The sequence below is a fragment of the Tetrao urogallus genome, assembly GCF_951394365.1.
Source record: "Tetrao urogallus genome assembly, chromosome: 5".
In the NCBI taxonomy this organism is placed as follows: Eukaryota; Metazoa; Chordata; class Aves; order Galliformes; family Phasianidae; genus Tetrao; species Tetrao urogallus.
Window position 1 is genome coordinate 52415830 of NC_136818.1, and position 20046 is coordinate 52435875.

The 20046-nt window shown below is 43.9% G+C and overlaps 1 protein-coding gene across 5 annotated transcripts in view; it reads right to left on the reverse strand.

Moving 5' to 3' along the window:
- The window catches only part of BTRC (beta-transducin repeat containing E3 ubiquitin protein ligase), a gene marked incomplete at both ends in the record, with an annotated part of 106014 nt that overhangs the window by 72987 nt on the left and 12981 nt on the right, over positions 1 to 20046 (reverse strand). For 2 of the 5 annotated variants that reach the window (XM_079535200.1, XM_079535199.1), the window contains 2 exons: positions 6505 to 6612; positions 17490 to 17558. The exons of 1 other annotated variant lie outside the window; for it this stretch is intronic. In XM_079535200.1, the coding sequence (XP_079391326.1) occupies positions 6505 to 6612; positions 17490 to 17558 (177 nt within the window). The remainder of the gene's footprint in view (positions 1 to 6504; positions 6613 to 17489; positions 17559 to 20046) is intronic. 2 more of the 5 variants (XM_079535202.1, XM_079535201.1) reach the window with 1 other exon arrangement.

Here is a 20046-nt window from a genome sequence, read left to right on the forward strand (position 1 = left end):
AGGCAGCACTAATCTCACCCCCATCTTATTTTAAAGGTGACAACTCCAACCCCCCCCCAACACCACAGCTCCACTGCTGAGTGTGCCAAAAAAGGCACCGCAGGAGGTGTCCTATGTTACCCACTTCTTTCTTAAATGAAGAACAACCCCAAGCATCAAGGTGTTACTTGTCCTCATTTCAACAAGGAAACGTACTCTGTTGCAAGGTCAAATGTTATTACCTACATCAAAAGGTTGCTGCACAGTTTATTACTCTGAAGACGCCACAGAAGCGCAAAGCATATTGCTGAAAGACAAAAAATGTATGCAGCTTTACTGGCTGAATGAAGAGTTGCTTCCTTTGTTTGCTGGGTATAAGGTTATATTTTGAGAGTGAATAAATCACAAGCTTTTTTCTTTTTTGTAGATGGCACAGAAAAGACTGAAGGTTGATCATTCCCTATGCAGACGCATTTTAGGAAGTCCTCCAGTGGTGCCAAATTACATTTGAGAGCAAAACGTGAACCCCAAGTAAGTATTTGGGAACGACCAATGAGTTACTCAGGTATTTCAGGGGCAATGTCTAGTAGAAGCAGTACGACCATTTGGGAAGGGATCCAAGCAGGCTGATGACCCGACTATTTTACTTATATATGTACACACACATACTTATATATGTATATATAGATATAAGCGTATATGAACACACAAATGAACGCTAAAGAGAATCAACTACAAACCTAAACAAATCAAAACCAAACAAAATTGGTTGGGAATTCTCCAGAAGCAACACACATTTTTTAAAATGTGTAAAATAGTTACCTGTTATCCCCCCTTAAAGGGAGTTAGCTAAATTTTGGTGCAACTGGAAATGCCCAAGTTCTGTGCATGGCAGCACTTTGCTGCTTCTCAGCAGTAATGAGAAGCCTTGTTTCACATCTCCAGACACAGGACAAGTATACAGATGTAGTAAAGAACCATGCACATCACAGAGTGTTGTTTAAGCATTTTGACAAGCACGATTTAAGCTCTACCCAGTTTGCACAGCATTCTAGTAAATTATTTTTGTCTCTCTGAAAAGTAACAAAATCTAGGGAGCAACTGTTAGAGCAAAATAAATACCAGCTTATCTCTCATATAGTTTGTGAGAAGGATGTACCAAGGAGACAAAAAGCTGCATGGAAATGGATTAAATTTTATGGACAAGTAAATAATCTGGTTGAAATTGTATGAAGGGAAGGGAAGAAGAGGAAAAGTGACAATAAAGAGAAAAAAGCATGAAGTAACAAGGAGACGCTGAGCCCCCGTGCCGCGCGGCGCAGCGCCGGGCCTGGCCAGCAGGGGGCAGCACAGCCCGCACCATCGCCGCCCCGCGGCTCCCGGCCCGGCCTCACACGCATGCGCGGTGATACGCGTTTGCTCGCACGCACACACACACAGGCTGGTTCTAATTCAATTAGTGCAGTCTGCAACTCCAGAAAAGAGTAATTCAATTAGTGCATTGTGCAGCTCTACAATACCTCCAAGCAGATGTTCGCAATCCTTAGGAGCTGGAGCTCGCTTTAAAAATACCTGTATGCCTTCAACGCGGTGCTGCATATGCTGTTTGTCAAAGCAGCTCTCGGCACCCTGCTTCCAACGAGGGAGGGGGTAAAGGTGGGGCCGGGCAGCAGTTTGGGTCCATTTTTCAAAGCGATGAGCCTAACGAACACAGTGAGCGAGGGACCCTGCTGCACTGCGCTCAATGAGACCCTCGCTGCAGGGCACAGAGCGGGGCTGCTCGGCCACAGCGTGCCCTGAGCTCATCCCCCTGCTCAGCACAGGATGGAGCCCAGTGTAATCAATCAATCAATAAAAATCAATGTATTCGTTTGGCTACACTTCTGCTCCTTCCCTTCCCCGCTCTCATGCCTTTATAATTGCTCCTGCCAGGCGATGAGGAAAAACACGAGAAACCGATGCCCCGCAACGAGAAACTTTGCTTAAAAACCCAGGTGTCACATTGTGGCAGTTCAATATTTCATAGCCAATACGAGGAATGTGCAACAACACTGCAACTTTAAATCTCTGCCTCTGTGTCAGTCTCTCTCCTCTCATTGTAATGCCAAAGGGAACAGCAATCAGAGTGGAGATGTTCAACGTGATAGAGGTCAGGACACCGGTGGATCAACGTACCAGAAACACGACCTTGTTTATTTTTTTCCCCGGTGTTATTGTTTACAGGGTGCTTTGCTCATGTACCTTGTGGTTCTTAGCTAAAAGATGAAATTACAGCCCAGGATGAAGCGCTCAGGCACACATCCAATTTGTGTTTCCATCTCAGAAAACAAAAAGCTTCGGAGGCCCTCGGGCTGCCATTCAAACTTGGAGAGGCTGACATTTTTAACAGCATGAACCAGAGACTGGCAGAGGGAATGATCTAATGCATTTCTGACTTGTCAATCAAAGGCCTCACCTCTGCTGTCTTGTAAACAGTTGGGGGCCACCTAACTACGTCCATAAACAGGGGCGAGCTGCCACCAGCCGGGGGTTCCACAGCCAGCTGCTCCAGCTATCAGCCACCAGAATTAGGAGTCAGTTGTAAGGGCTCCCTGCAAACAGCCCCCAGGCACGTTCCACGCAGCCTCTGGGGGAGCTGGACGCAGGCTGGGCCAAGGGAACTCGCTTCTCTGTGCTGGGGGCTGCAGGCTGGACAGCTGTCTCCCTCCCCACCTACGCCTACCAACAGAAGTCTTCTCCAAAGCCAAACCACTTCCTTCAAATGCATTTCACGTGAACACATTTCCACCTATACACAGCTTGCCCACCTCAAGACCTTACCTTAAATATCCAGGAAAACCATAAATAATGTACTACTCTTCACACTTACTGCGTATTTCAGGTTGGATATTAGGTAAAAATCCTTCCCAGAACGAGTGGTCAGGCTCTGGAATGGGCTGCCAAGGAAGCCTCCATCCCGGGAGGTGTCAGAGAACCTCTGAGGGACGTGGTTTGGTTGGCATGGTGGGGTGGGTGGATGGCTGGACTGGATGATCTTACTGGCCTTTTTCAGCCTTAATGATGGACTCCATGATTCTCAGCAACAAGACATCAACTCTTATGGTAAAATCACGTTGGTACTGCAGAACCTCAGGTGTGTTCCTGCTTACATCAGTGTGACCAGCATGGGGTGCCCATGCCTTCCTTCCTCAACCAGGACAGAGCCAACAAGGAGGACGCTTCACTTCTGCAAAACCAAGCTGGGTGCAGTTATTTGTGATCAATTCAGTAACGCATTACTCTTGTCCCATAACGTTTACCATCTACACTGAAACCAATATTTGTAAGTAAATATTTGTAAGGTGTCAGTTGGGTAAGAAGTAAGAAAGAGACTCTTTCCTGGGATTACCCCAATGCATAACCTTTGACAAGAATTTAACATTGCTCCTTAAGTGTCTTCATCCATACAATAGCCTACAGAAATAAACTCAGAGATGTTATGATCTTCTGCAAACCTGGAAGGCTTAATGCAGTCACTCTCTTGGCGTAGCTGATGGATGTAATTATAAATCAGAATTTTCAAAGAACTGCGACTATTAAAGGCAACATAAACTGAGCCCTGTAAGCATGCATGGCAACTATTGCAAAAAGGGAAAGTAATCACCCTCAAATAAAACTGTCATGAAAACCAGTACCAGTTGGCACATCTGGAAACTTCAAAAACATGAATTTCTAGGAGAAAATACATTCTACACAAGTTTATTTGTATTAGAGGAATCTACTTGCAACCTAGTTTTCAGTTGCTCTGTAGTAAAATTTGGCGTCCACAACACTGAAAATGAAATGTCTGGCCCTTTTCTAAAACAGCCTTTAGGAGTTCATGTTCCAATTTGCTGCCTCCTTTCACCATGATCTCTATGAAATTCAGTTAGACTATCAGTTGCAAAGCCTTTCGAGATAAAAGATGTTAAGAAAACAAAAACTGTTTCTAGCTCCTTAATCCCTCATTGCTGGATTTAGCCTTAAAACCTTTCCCACTGCGAGACGGTTGACAAACAGAGCTGAGCAACCAGAAGATCCTGTTTTCACACAAGTGTCTCCAATAATAAAAACACACAAAGAAGAAAAATGAAGTTATCTGATGTATTAACAGAATCATCTCTAGATCGACTATCTGCCAATGTTTCCCATGAGGAGTCAGCAGGGCTTCAACTGAGCTATTCAAAAAGAGCCTGTTTCCACATTGCTGTCTGAGCATCTGAAGGTAAGCATGTAAATAACCAGACAAATTCAGCAGTGACTAAGTGGCCTTCCAGATGGCACCTTCTCTTTTGCCACAAGCAAAGAACATTGATATGCTTCTCCAGTTACTACGAGCTTGCTAGGGAAAAAATAAAATAATACGAGAAAAATTGCTGGGCTACAAGAAAAGCCTTTAATGCTTTCCTGCAGATTCAATATTAAAACACATTAAGAAATGATGAGATATTCCAATCTCGCAGTTTCAAGCAGCCTTCCAACCACTCCCATGTAGACCACCACACTTGAAAATGCTGAAGCCAATCCTCCCACAGGGGAGCTCTCCTCAGACCATGCAAGTTAATGGGAATCAAAGCCCATGGAAAAACGGGCTGAAGAACGGGTGACTCATTGCTGCAGAAGCTGTTGCTGGCATTTAGTTTCTCAAGTGGCACTAAATGAGTTCCTCAACGTTTAGTCAGAGTGCTACAAAGACGACCAGTGTACCTCTTCTGACAGCAAGTGGGGCAGGCCTCCCCAGTTCCCATAGTCACTAAATATCCATGGAAATGTCTCACCAAATCGGCAGGAATGTGAATGCCAAGAGCCCTCCTGCACTTCCAAGAAGGCACTACATGGTGCACGGTTCAGCTGCTGACTCATCTGATCCCAAATATCAAGAACATGCTGTATGAGCAGAAAAGTTACTGTTCATATCCATCAGTAACATCTTGAGCTTCCCTTTCCCTTTTGAATATATGCTTATTGTGAGTAATCAAAAGTAATTCAAGGAGAAAGAAAGTCACAATCATACTGCTAAGGTTCTCTGAAACCTGAGCTTAAAGAGATCAGAGATTTATACAGCAGCAGATAGCCCAAAAATGAGGCCCATCCGATTTAGTCAAATTATGCAAATCAGGATTAGAAGTAGGATTCTAAATTCTGCCTGTTGTCTCCAGAGTCCTCTTAGACTAATACAAAGTCTTCTTACCCCTCCCCCACAGAAAGCTCTGCTAAAAGCTTGCTTCAGCAAAGGAGGGCTGGCAGGACACCTTCCAGAGTCCAGCAGTGCTGCTGCTGGCTCAGCAAAAAGAGTTGCAGCAAAATGATGCAAGACACTTAAGCCTCCCCTGAGACTGAGACGATTATTTCCACAGCACTCTCCTAGTCCTGGGAGCAGGAAGCCAAATGCGAAATAATCTCTGCATGCAATCCTTTAGAGGCAGATAAACATCCATCAAGACGATTCTGAAGTTTTCAGAAAGATTCTGGTCTGTTCATTGTCTGGTATTGCAAGATGCTGGTGAATAAAACTCTCTGTCACTGGTTAGGACAACAAATCCTGCAGCATAAGCCTTGAAACAAACCTTTATGCTACCATGAGCACATTCTGCAAAATTACTTCTCTAGTCCCTCACTCACTGCAGTTCACACAGAACCATCTCAGACAGAATATACAACACAGACAGAACATCTCTGCAGCCCAGCCCAGCCCAGCCCAGCTCCTCCCCGGTTTATACCCACATGCCATCATTAAACGCTTGCAATGATCCTGAGAGCTCTGGTTAGGTTTCTAGCCACCAGCCTAGCAGCTGCCTCACTCTCTCCCCACAGGAGAGTGGCTGAATTCCGTAAGCTTCACTGGCCATCTAAAACACCTGAACAAATTCTGTTCCACGGAAAGCTGTCTGATGACAGAGAAAAGCTTGAACCTCACTAACTCAGAAGCCAAAGAAAACCAGGCACCTTGATCTGCCATCTGACTGACAACTTACTTGTACAGTAATTTTCTAAAGTCAAAGCATCCGCACTATCTCTACCAAACGTGAAGTAAGCAAAGGCAGGCATCAGCCAGCAGCGTGGCAATGAACCCAACCCCCCTCAGTCCTCCAAATGGCACACGGAAAATTTAGACATGAAGGAAATCACTGTTGGACTTAACAATCCTGGGGGCCTTTTCCAACCTCGGTGATTCGATTCTAGGATCGGAGACTGTACAATGCATACTGTTTGCAAAACAGAATTGAGTGGTATATTTTGGACACAACTAAAAGCTGATGGAAATGCTGATGGTACCGAGCCAATTCAGGCAAAATAATCAAGTTAAACCAAAGCGATGGAAATGCCCCAGTACTGAGCCACCCTGCATCTACACAAGATGGGTTTCAATACTGGAGGAGTTCTGAATGGCACAGGAAAGGCATACGGCATGAAGCAGAGCAAATGGAAGTAAAGCTAACAAAGAAAAGAAGCAGATGCACACAGACATGGGTGGAGGGGAAAGAAGAGCGGAGAGACGGAAAGTACCTGGAAAGCTGGGAGTGCGCCAGTCCCTGGGTTATACAGGCATCGCAGCGAGGGCATGCTGTCCGCCAGGCTGGAGCAGCCCAGCCACAGAGATCTGGGCATAGAGCACTGCAGAGAAAGGACAACTATGAGATGGGACCGTATGAGACAGGATGGCACAGATTACAGGAACTTTCAAGGCATAGCCAAACGGCATCAACACAACTGAAACGAGCCTTAAAGACTGAGACACCTTTAAGAGAACACAAACTGCTGATGAGATTTCCTTCAGAGAAGCTTTACAATGGCAGAATAGCAAGAAAAAAAAAAAGTACTACAGACCAGGAAAGTAATTTTTGATCATTTCTTTAACACTAACGCAAGAGCTTTTCTGCTAATAAAAAGTTCCTTTCCAATTAATCAGACCTCCTCCCCATCCACAGCCACATTCCAGGCACAACAAAACACAAGGGATGCCGAAAAGGAATCAACAATTTTAAATGAAACGCTGGCAGGGAAAGAAAGGATTCATATGTTTGGGTTTAGAAGGAGAAACCTGCAAGCCAAGGTGAACAGGAGCTTGGTGATACTGTATAAGAGTTTCGTGTTTCTGCTTGCCTCGTTAGTCATTAAATAAAATACTGCTATTACCACAAAGAGGCTCTGTTTGTCAAAGCACAAATACAAAAAAAAGGAGCCAAAGCAGCCAGTCAAGGAAAATGCTAGCCATTTTGTATAGTTAAAGCCAGCACTCGCCAAAATACAGGCAACTGCTTGTTCATTTAAAATCACTGCTATTAAATTTCAGGATACATTATGATAGCTAACGCCTTTACCAGCCACACAGTTTTGGATGCCACAGGCATTGCTGCATTTGTCTAATTACTCTTAAGGAAGGAAAAAAAAAAAAAAGCAAGTCTATTTTAAATGGGCAGCTAGCTATGAAATCTATAGGATGTGACAGATCAGATGCTGGACGTTTCAGATCCTTGCACCCTTCTTTTTTGCAACTCTCCTGCCCTTTTTTTTTTTTTTTTTTTTAAGGGGGAGGGGAGGAAATCTGAGTGGGAAGGGCAGCTGGAATGGGTATGAAATGACAGCTGCCTTTTGAGCAACCATTTCTTGCTCTGAAGAGGTCTAGAAAATCTTGCACTAGTTTACTATGTAGGAGCAGTGCAACCCACCTTGGATTGAGCAGAACAGTGATCACCAACATACAGAATCTGGCACTGTGCAGACAGCCACAGAGAAATTAACCCTATCACCATGTTCTTCAGTGCACTTTATTGCAATTTATGCTGCTGTTCCAGAAATAGTATTGAAAGACCACTGGGGAGCATAACCTATACAAATGTGCTTTCTATAAGTTTATGGGACTTTAAAATAAATTCTCCATCTCATTTTCTTTTTTAAAACCTCTTCACAAAGATACTGAAACTCAAGAACTTGAGTGCTTTATGGCATTTCACCTCACAAGATAATGCCCTCCCTGAAGACAAAAAGCAAAAAGCAGACAGTATTGTAGCAAGCACCCAAGCCATGCTCCTTCTCTGCCATCCCAGCCTCCCAGAAAACATGCACTCCCACATACAAAACCTTCCAAAGGCCAGCAATTTTCTCCGTGCAATGTAATGTGCATCACTCCTGATATTACAGCTGTTGCAATGATCAGTTTTGAAAGTGAATGAATAAATGAAATGAAGCAGACATTTACACTTTTCACCAATTTCTTCATGTATTTACATTGGTCATCAGTGCTCTCCAAAAACATCGTGGCAACAAAAAGGGATCAACTACAACACGGTATCCCTGATGATGCAAAGCAAATTCAGTAGGTGAGCATCTTATATTTACCATTACGCATCATAGGATTCAAAAGATAAGAATAAATCCAGGGTTTCGTTTGGTTTGTGCATAAAGGTTTATCAGTGTTTCACCGCAACCACTTATTCCCTCCTCCCAGGCTGCCCCATTCCCTGTGCTCACTCAACATTTTGCCACATGACGAAGAAGAGCTGACTGTCACTGAAGTAGGTTGGCCGAATGAAGGAGCTTCCTTTAAATATTTGTAGTGAGCGAAGCACAGCAAGAGAGGCAGCAAAAAAGAGGACATCTGCGTTAGCAGCAATGCTAGACTGCCTTGCCCCCAAGTTTCCATGAGACGTGACTAAAGTGAGATGGAGTCACTGCGAGCAGCAGATTGGGCACTTACGAGGTAATGCCTTCCTCTCCAATTGCCACGGTAACAAAGGAAAATACTGAGGGCCCATTGTCCCTGCACCTGCAGAGGGTATTGTTGCTCACCCATGCACTCCCACTGCTCAGCATTATTGCAGAGCTGGGAAGCACGCAGTAAATAATTACCAACACCTCAGATGACTTCTCAATCTGCTCCGGTCTATAACAAAGTCCGTATGAGCGATACAACTCTGTTACCCAGGTTAAAAAGAAGAGTGAAGTTGCACACGCAGTGGGGGAAAATGTCACTGCTGTACTTGCTGTTACCTATTGAAGGAAGCAGAGACTCTAAATTACTGCTGGTGACTGAAAGAGGCTTATTCACAAGCATGAACAAAAGGCCCCAGGTGCTTCAGGAGAAACAGCTTGTGTGTAAATCAGATGAGTGACCCAACAGAACAACTTCATTTACAGCCTGATCTCAGGAAATCTCAGCAGCCTCTGTCCCCATCCGCCCAGCACGGTGCACGAGGGACACTCACCGCTGTGCCGTCAGCTCCACAAACAAGGGACCAGCCCTGCCTGAACGCTGCCTGACAAAATCCTCTCCTGAACTCGACTCTGTGCCCATTGAGTCTTCAAAATAAAGACTCGGAGCACAGAGGCCGGCCCGCAGCAAGGCACTGAGATGCTGATGCTGCCCACCCAACGCCGGGCAGGGTGCACCACCCCAGCGCAGAGGTGCAAAGCTGATTCTCGATAAAAGCTAAGCATCTTTAAAAGGCATTAAGTGGCATTAGATGGGGAACTAATTGACAAAAATCCACGGTTCCTTTTTCCTCACTGTTTTTTTTAGTCCCATTCCTTGACCTCTGAAATGTTTTCCCACTACAGAAATGCAGAGAGCAGAGTTTCAGGCTAGTTCAGCATCCGGCTGCTGGTGGAGGTTGGAGCAGCTGCTCCGCTTGTGATTAACACAGGCTTGCTGCACTTTGAATTAAAATAGGCTGAGCTGAGTGGGCAGCAACCCTGCATTGAAGGGAAGCCGTATTTTAACCTATTCAACTACTCTTGTAACTATACTGCGAGAACATTTTTTACTACATCGGATGGTTTGCCACTAATAGTCTACTTTCTATTCCAATTATTTCACGTCCTAAAGACAAATCTCAGCCCACATTCGATGGTGAGACTTTTGCCAGCACCAAGAGTTGGTTACTTCGTTTATTCCCTATTGCATTACAAGATTACACGCTACAATTTCAGACTGTTCTTTATCAAATTTGCTCTCTTCTGGTCTTTCGCAAATACAATATACTACAGGTAACTAACAGAGTTTTAGTAAATTATGTTACAGGTCAGAAATGCATCACCTTCCCCTGTACAACAGTGCTTCTGCACGGGGAAAAAACAAAACCCTCGGACCACTGCAATTAACCACCACTGCGCACAGGAGGTGTGAATGCACAGACGCACCGCGCTAAACTCAGCAACAAGAATGGAACATTGGTTTAAGGATATTTTCTTTATAAACACTTCGGAGATCTTAATTAGAGAGTAGTACAGCATGAATGTCTTTTAAGCACGTACCTTTTCCACATGCCGAAGGGCAACAAACTACTATGCACTGCTGAACTCTGCACTCACAATGCATTTCACATACCCACAACGCCTTTGCTTTACAGCCAACATAACCAATATCTGTGCACTTCTCAACTAGTCAGTGGCAAAGCCAGAAAGGAAATCATTTTTTTCCCTAATTGCTGATTTTTAGGCATCTGTATCCGATGCTCATTTCAGCTGCTAGCCACACCTATCTCAGTCCTTTCCTAGTTCAGAATTACTCCCCTTCTAGCACAGCATCCAGTGTTCAACTCTGAAGAAAAACCAATACTATTTCTGCTTCTCTTAGGAGATGGTAATTCAGATCCTGTTCACACATTTCCATGAAGGAACACAAGTAGAATACGACACGCTGACAAGATGAATGGTTTAAAAACTGGGAGAAATGGGGCTTCTGCAGGTTGGCCCCACTGATCACAATGAGGGAACTGGATAACACGGCACAGAGAGAAACAAGTACTTATTACTAAAACTGGGACAAAAGGCAAAGAAGTAGAAATTCTACTGGTCCACAGCAATAAAACAAACACGCCATACTAATCCAGCCCTTGGCTTGATGTGAGGAGACAGGTCTTTCCCTGTTTCTTATTTCCATCACTGGAGAAGTGCGACACGGGATGGCTGTGAGGTACAGTTCTCCTCAAAAGGCTCTCAGAACATTGTTTCCTCCCGCTCTCCAAGATCCAAACGCAGGCAGTACTCCTTAGGAATGCTGATCACATACCACGCTTCATCACATCAACGCCCAGATGTTAGGAGGATTCTTAACAGCCACAATTAGTTCAAATGTCCTGCAGAAAGCAGAAGCAAGCCCCAGACTCCTCACTCCCACTCAGCTCCTCTTAGTGCGTTTTTTTTTTTGGCCACATATTTAACTAAGCCAAAGTCAAAAATACAACACATCACTTCCACGTTGTGCCAGCACACACTATTCCTGTCACCACAGAATGCAACACATTGTATGAAACGTATCAGAGCAGGGTGCTGCTATTTACATTACAAATGCAGGTGTCATGAAATCTAACCCCAGGAACGCGCTTCTTGCTAAAAAGTCATTTTGCCTCATTGCTTTGCTCCGCTTTTCAACCTCTCACTTATGGGACCTTGTACATTTCCCCTCTGCCATTCAGATAGGTATTAGTTCAATTAAACACATGATATAGATAGAAAAAAAGGAAAAAAAAAAAAAAAGCACCTCCCAGTGCCATTTGCATACTCTCAAAGTCTGACAAACACATTCTATTTTTCAGCTTGATTGGCACTTGATCCTATGGGCTAAGTTCTATGATATAACTTCAAAACAAAAACAAAAACAAAAACCTTTTATTTTATTTTAGTAGATTTCTGTGGGTCTTTGCTTTTTTTCTTTCTTCCCCTATCCAAACAGTGGATACAAGGCACAGTAAATATGTAATTACACGACAGAGCCACCCGGCTGCCAGAGGAGCCATTTCAGTGAATTGTGTAAATAATATGCCTTTAAACCCCCTCAACATATGAATACAGATTCACCAGTTGTGCAGCAGTTATATACCTGAGAGACAAAAAGACCCATTTAAAAAAAAAAATTCCTGCCTAACTCTATGATTCTGTGATTCTAATTATGAACTTACCAAAGAGACCAGCATGGCTCAGAGCAAATTAATACTTTTATAACTTTTGGATAAAGTTCTTTTTGTATTTTTTTTTCCAGTTGAAAATAAGAAAAAGACATGAAAAGCTGTGAGCCTTGATTAAGCCAAAAACAGCTGCCAAAAACAAAGTTCACACACCTCACACCCCAGGTCCCCATTCCCTGCACATGAGATAGTTCTGACTGCCTTTATCACTGCCTTCATGGTGGTTTTTCCATAGTAAGAAGATGAAGTTATAAAACAAAGGGAACTGCAGAACCCCTTTAGCACAGCCCACGCCTCCATGAGCCCCCCAGCACTTCCAGCTGGAAGATGCTGCACCACACCTGTGTTGGGCAACACGTGTTTGCTGTCACAACCACGGCTTCCAACAATTTCTCAGCTTCTGCCGCGCTCAAATACTTTGGTCACATTTCCACAAATACGTACAAGGACCATCCGAAGTGGCTTGTGTTCCTGTATTGTTGTAATAAGCCACTGAGCCATTTACAGGACCTTGAAGCACTCCACTAACCCAATTCCTCACTTTCAGAAGACTGAAGATGTGCTCCTGGAACACTGCAGGATCGCTCTTTAGAACAAGGAGATCTCACAAATCAGATGGTGAAGCACACTGGCACGGCTCAAGCATAGCATTCTTCCCATGCCCCAAACACCTCAAGTATCAGGCTCACACCTGCACACACCCCTGAATTCAGTGCGGAGGTTTCCCCACTCACACTGTGGCTCTGGGCTCAGTGCATTCTGCAAGCTCTGCAGTGCACAAGCAGCTCACAGCACTGGGAAGGATCCCTTTGCCTTTAGCCTCCCACTTCTCATATAATTGTGCAGTAACTTTCCCTGAACGTGCATATTATGCAAACTCTCCTCTAATTTTCTGCTAACTCCCTCGCTTACAGTAACTTTTTACACGAGATTCCAGTTCACTAACTACTCTTAAATATCAAATATATGGGAGCTTACATATTCAGATCGCCCAAATATTTTCTTACCTGAACAGGATCTGGGAGGATCAAATCAGGGCTTTTAGGAAAATGTTTGTGAAGAAATGTCTTCCCCAAGGAGCGGTTACTGGTTTTGTTGAGGGATTCTGGGATTCAAGAGCAGCAGAACTTACTTGCCCCAGAGAGGAGCTTGCTTCCCAGCTAGGAGGTGCGCGAGATCCTCAGCTGCCAAGTGCTGGAGGGAATTCACGTAGATCATATCTGAACCAGACAATACTGATGTTTTCATAATTACAGCTCTTTAATCCACAAAGCTGATACATATATAAACTAGTGCACCTGCAAAGCTTTGAATCAGATGCCATACCCTTCTTGGTGGAGTGGAACAGGCAGGGACTTGCATGTGCTTCTTTGAGCAACAAGCGCGTTCTTAAAAGCGAGACCTACCCAAATGCACTGAAACCAATCCCAGCAAGGCCTAAGTTTAACAGCTCTCCAAAAGCTGACGATGGAGATGCTCTTGGTCTAGTTTAGAGTAGAAAAAGTTGCTGTTAGGCAACATCACATCCAAAACCTGATTTTGTCACCATTTCTAACAATTTAAAGTCACGCTATGCCACAAGACACAGGAGAGGATAAGCCTGAGGTTCAGCAAACTCGAAAACCCATTCTTGGACCATGTTCGCTGCATGAGCTTGGGTAACGAGTAACAGGGCCCCTCAGCTCCATGCCTGCCCACTTGAGAGGTGCCACAGACCTGGGTGCTCTGGCTCTGAAACAAACATACAGCAGGGAGTTGAGCAGAAGGCAGTGACAGCAAATCACCGCCTTTGTGACAAAAAGCAGAAAGAGCCACAACACCAACTGCTTAACCAGCACTGAACCTGAACACCTACAAGGTTAAAAAGAAAAAAAAAAAAAAAAAAATCCCTCAAGCCAATTTAAGATTGAGTGGAAGCCTTCCCAGCTTGGGACACTTCCATCAGCCAGGTCTGTAGTTCCCCCTCAAAACACGCAGAGAAGAATCCTATGCTGGTGGAGAGATGGAGAAATGGGAGTTTGATAGATTTTTCCTCCACCCATGGTTTTGCATAATTCTTTAAAATCTCTGACAATTACTGCTAAGTTATGCACACATCACGTTACCCCTTTTCCCCAAAACGCTCCTGTCTGCGCGGCGCTTGGCACTCTCAAAGTACTATCAGAATGCCAAACATTAATTAGGAACTGCAGAATGCAAACGTGCTCCTACTGCCCATCCGAGGGATTACTGTCTGAATCATAAACAGCACACGGAACCATCAGAACCAGAATACGCATCTTTGAAGTTACAGAGGAGACACCAAGTGACAGAACTACTAAAAGAAAATATTTCCAGCCATTGCATGTTTTTAAACTGGGGAAGTGCAGTTCTAATGCAGTAATCCTGTTTTCAGCCCGGTCCTGGTTTTACACTCTGTTTCCCAGCTGACTTGACTGAAACACAGGCTGTTACTATCTTAGGTGCCCTGTTTGATCATAGCGGCCTTTGCAGGTCCCAGTCCAGCAAAGGCAGCACCAAGAATTTCCAGCATAAAACTCATTTATAGGTTCATAACTTGGCTCTAAAAATTCTACTCCAAAAGACATTGGGAAGCAGAAAGTCTCAGATGAATGCATTATATTATGTATCTTGGGTGATGTGTACTTGCTCACAACAGTATATGAGGGAAGGGATTCTCTTTCACAAGCCACTTAAAATGATGCTTTAAAATTCCTCGTTTATGTAATCAAAATAATGTTTTGTAAGTGTTTCAGCTAATTAAGAGCCTAATTTGCTCAATTTCATACTTTAGCTAAAACCACAGAAGGCATCAATATAATATAGAATTGGATTGTCATGTCTTATTGATCGAGTCCCAGACAAAAATCCCCCCTCCCCTCAGAAGTCAATTGCAGCTTGTCTTCACAGGGTCAGCATCTGTGATGGGATGTTACGGGCTGCCAGCAGCACAGCGCTGCCGTTTGAAGACAGGATGAAATGAAGCTCAAGGCTGAACAAAATAACTGCAGGTGTTCACCTTTTTGTAAGGGATAAACTCGCAGCAAACTGCTGGAGTAAAAAGAGCTTTCCTTAAAACCCCTTTCTTAAAGCAACACACGTTGCTGGCCGCCGGTATTGTGCTTCCTCCAGCCCACATGTGAGCACAACGCAGCTCTGCACTGCAGCACAGCAACGTTAAATAGAAAAAGCTGCCTTGAAAGGGCAGAGGGTAACAACATCAGTGTGGGCAACCCATGCTCAGGTAGTATTCAACTATTATCTCCTATTTAAGCAGGCTGAGAATATGCAAATCCAGCCAGCACTGTTTTTAGATAAAATTGTCAGTTTTATGGATATTTATAGTACATGTCCAGTCTTGCAGAACTCTATCTTCCTCCACCTCATCTGTAGCATAAGCTGCTTTTAGCTCACATTAATACACTGTGTTATTGGGATACTTCTCGTATTCTGTATAAGCCAGGCAGCAGATCAATACTCAGCTATGCAGAGGAAAAAAAAAATCATTACATTAGAATCCTGTTAAAAACACAAACAGACACCAGAAGGGATAAGTCTGATGCATAGACACCATTCCATCTGCATGCATATGTAGATTACTGCTTTTAAATAAACCAAAGTGGTTTTCTTTCCAAGACACGCTTTTAAGACTCTTACAGGTAGGGCCTTTGGATGCACCTCCTAAATCAAATCATTCTGACCTCAAAAATTCTAAGCTTATCAGAGCTCCTCCTTTTGATCAAAAATTGCCACGCTTTGTACCAACTCCCTTACCCATACACTTCCTGCAGTGAAATTGCAGCACTGAAATTAGAATAGTAGAGCTATTTCCAAGACAGCATCTGCTCGTGACACGAGCTCAGGTTTATAACTTCTGCTGGATCAAGGAGGAGTAAGGATATATAAGTTAAAGGCTTTAGAACCAATAACAGTAAACACAAAATCAAAAGGAAAGCAGCTACACAGAGAAGTATAAGGAACGTGTAAGTTCTTTTATTATTTCAGACTGTCTAATGTGAAGATCTCTGAGCATTTTGTTTTGTTGTTGGTTTGTTTTTTCCCTGAGCATTTTTCGGAGGCAAAAATGCCTATTTTCCACCTGCATCAGAGAGCACTGGTAACAAACAGAGTAAGAACTGATGCAGGTCTGTTTGCCTTTGAATTAAAAATCAGAAGAGCACACAATCTTCTCTCTATTGTTCTCTCAGCCTGCCACATAAGAAGGACTGACGCTATGCCCCATAGGTCAACAAACTTGAGTTCTGAGAGACATTAATTGCACAACTGGGATCCCTCCGAGACGCTGTGCCTCCAGCTCAGCAAAGCTGAAATCAGGAAGGCATTGGCTGCAGTGTCCCAGCTGACCTTCAGCAGTGTGGGACTTCCAGGCAGAGGGAAGCTCCAAACCACTTCACCTTCGTGGTACATCTCTCAGCCAAAGCAATGGTTTGCAAACACAGCATGGGATTCAACGCCCAACCTTCTGTAAGCGCTCCAGCTCGTCTCAGCTTCCCAGAAGTCAACATAAGCTGAGGGCAGCAAGCAACTTGCACAAACAAGTTACCGATAGTACTTGGAGGAGAGAAGGCTGGAGAGAGCCGAAGCCATCCTGTTAGCACCTGCAATGAAACTCTTGTGCTTTAAGGCTTAATGCTGCTGTTGTTCCTAATCCTCTCCCGCCCCACACAGGTGACTTGTCTCTTTGTCTGTGCCGGGCTCACAGCACCATAGATCCTTTCACCGCCACTTTTCATCATTTCCACAACTCCAGTTGCCACGACAACAGGATGCAGCTTCTCTGTGCTGTTTTCATATTTCCCGTTGTTGTTGCCATAACGACACAACCATTCTGGCTTTCTACTACACCAGCAACTTTAAGCCGTGTGTTCCAAAGGACGCCAGCTTCTCTTGTGAAGATCCACATATGATGGAGAGATTGATACAAGCAATTTGTAAATTAAGCTCTTTTTTTCTGAAGGGGGATTTTTCACTCACAGAAGTGAAAAAGCTGACAGCAATCGCTCACGGCAGACTGCTGAGACATCTAAAGGCTGGCCTTTAATAACAGCAGAGCAATATAGAGCTGGGCCGCTCCCGAGCAGGGAGTCCCCGCAGTGTCACACTGTGTCAAACAGCACAATTGGTATGTGATGTGAGCCAGTGTCCGTGCTTGTTCCAGCCAGGCAGATCTGAATGGTGCTGGATGCAATCCTCTCGTGTTTTAACCCATTGGCCTCCCCATTATTACCAGCACCACCGCCATGCAGCTTTGTGTTTGAAGGCCCATTTTAATTCTGTAATTTGAGCTGTTGCTGCAGATTTCTTTTCCAACTGTGACCCTTTTTGCTTTCAGGTGGCTGCTTTTTGAACTCTTATTTACAGGAGGTGCGCATTCATGAGACCGGTGAGGAAACGTTATACAAACACAGCATGCACAAACACAAAACAGTGATGGCTATGAAGGGTATCAGCTAACATGGCACCGTAACTTCATTATACCCTCATTTATGTACTTCACTAATGAGACAAGCACAGGTGTCCAACACAGTCCCTCACATGAGATGAATAACAATAATACAGTCCAACCTGCTTTAGCCATGCTTGGTATCCAGAAGATATAAGTTGGAATCCATCTTTTGGCATGTGTATTCGGGGCTAGGAGAGAATAGACATAAAGAGAGACCTCCTTTTACACCAGGACCTAGCTAACCTACAACTAAATTCTGGAGCATTTTAAACAACGCAGATTTTCTAAAGCCACATATGACAGTTTGGTTCCCATGTTACCTCTTGTTTGCTGCCTCAGGTAACAGCTGCTTTAGCAACACTTTCCTAGCAAATTCACCACTACTTTATTTATCTATTTACTTATTTTTAAACCATTTCCACCATTTTACATTTCAGCTCAGTATATACAGGTATTTCTTTTGAATTCCCCCAGAAATGCACCTGGATAAGCACAACCTGTTGTGGATGTAGTATTAGCACCTACCAGACACCATTAATGCTTTGGCCACTTCATAACACCACATCACAGAATTGTAGGGGTTGGAAGGGACCTCCAGAGATCATCGAGTCCAACCCCCTGCCAAAGCAGGTTCCCTACAGCAGGTCACACAGGTAGGCATCCAGGCAGGTCTTGAACATCTCCAGAGAAGGAGACTCCACCACCTCCCTGGGCAGCCTGTGCCAGTGTTCCGTGGTATGGAAACAGCAGTCAGGCTATGAGAGTATCCTTAGTGCCACTACCCTCAAAACAGCCAGACACAACAGTGGACAATGTGGAGATGATGGGACAGCTCTGAAAGGAGCAGCCTCAGCATGGACTATCAGGAAACTACACTCACATGCTGTCAGAAATTATGATTCAAACTGATGGACAAACGTAACCTCTTCCCCCATTTATTGATTCTACGCCTTATCAGGTTGAGACCAAAGCAAGACACCCAATTGCTCTGTAAGTACAAAACAAAAAGCATAATTTACAACTTAAAAAAAAACCACCAAATTAAGTTTTCCCTAACATAGTATTCCCTGACATAATGTTCAAAGACTCTCAATACTCACAAAACTAAGCAGATTCAGCTGTGCCTATCCCCCACCCCAACCAAAAAAAAGGGGGATGCTTAGAAATTAAAATCATATCTGAGCAACAGGACCAGGCAGGAGATGCTCAGACAACAAATCCCCCATCTTTCTTACTCTTGGCAATTATTTCACAATCCCTTTTCTTAATTCGTGGCAGTTCTCCTCCAAACCATCAGATGCGTGCCCCCGTTGCTCCTTCTAGAAAGCTGCAAACATCTCTCATTTTCAGGACAGATCTATTCAAGATGATTTAAACTCCACCCACCCTTGCGTCCATACAATATATTTAGTTTGCACAAACTGTGTCCACAAACACTGAAAATAAGAATTGTTAGAGAGGAAAAACGTGACCTGAATGCTGAACATTCACAACTGTGGGCAGGAAGCTGTTCAGCCTGGGAATTTGAAATAAAAACTTGAATTGGAAACGTACTAAAATCTTGCCTCCCAAGAAAAGTACGGATATAGACCTCAAAACGCGCTTCGATTTGCTTCTCTCCAGTTCAAATTTAAATTCTCCTATATCTTTCAAAACAGTAGGAAGATTATGCCCTGGTGTCCTAGCCAGGAATCAGAGTTAAAGCTGAATTAAAACTGAAAATCAGAACCACCACTGAGCTGATAAATTAGAGTCAAGTACATCCTGGTTATGGCACTCACCCGCTGAGTGGGCTTCCAGTGCCTAACACATCAACAAAGTATGTTTTAGGGGACCTCTAGCACAGCTAGAAGCATCCTAATCCTTAGTTCAACACCGACTTCATGGGTGGTTAGTCTCTCTACTGCTGTAAAATGAGGACAACACTTATTTAACCCACCTCACAGGTTTGCTGGGAGGAGCTGCTGACATTTCTACGTGCTTTGAAAATGGAAGAAACTAATGTGCGACATATCTAGCAAGATCCCTACAGAAAGCCATGCTTCACATCTGGCTCAAGTGCTCCAGTTGCTCTGTGAAAGTTGCACAGCATGGTATCCCCTATCTGGAAGGAGTTAAAGGAAAAAAAAGCCTTCATAAACAAGCAGAAATAAAAAGCTTTTGGTTAAATCCCAATGTCAGGAGTAAAGAGACCCAAAAACCAGTCTGGGACCTGCCCAGGTTCACCCCACGTATCTGGGGAAAATTGCCTTTCTTCTTCCCCCACTTCAGCCACCCAGCCTGGAAATTAGAGGATAACAGCAAAGCTTTCTCTTAGGACTGGCAGGCTGCTTAACATCTGTAAAGCCCATCAGCCTGGAGTAGTTTGAGTAATTGATTTAAGAATGATTTAAACCATTTAATTTGAAGATCCCAGCCCTGTAAACACGCAAGTAAATTAACAAATCTTTTGCCATTAACAGGATTACTCGTATGCAGAAGTGCCTGCAACAACAAAGATAGCACTGCATTTACACAACTCCTGCTAACACCGGCTCCTTCCAACGTTAGTGCCTGAGCATTAGCAATAAGAGTAATCAGGCCTTTCAGCAGATGAGCACTAATTGTAAACTCTGTTTTTCAACACTGGCCAGTTAAATACACAAACAGGAGAAACTAAGGCCCACTGCCATGCCT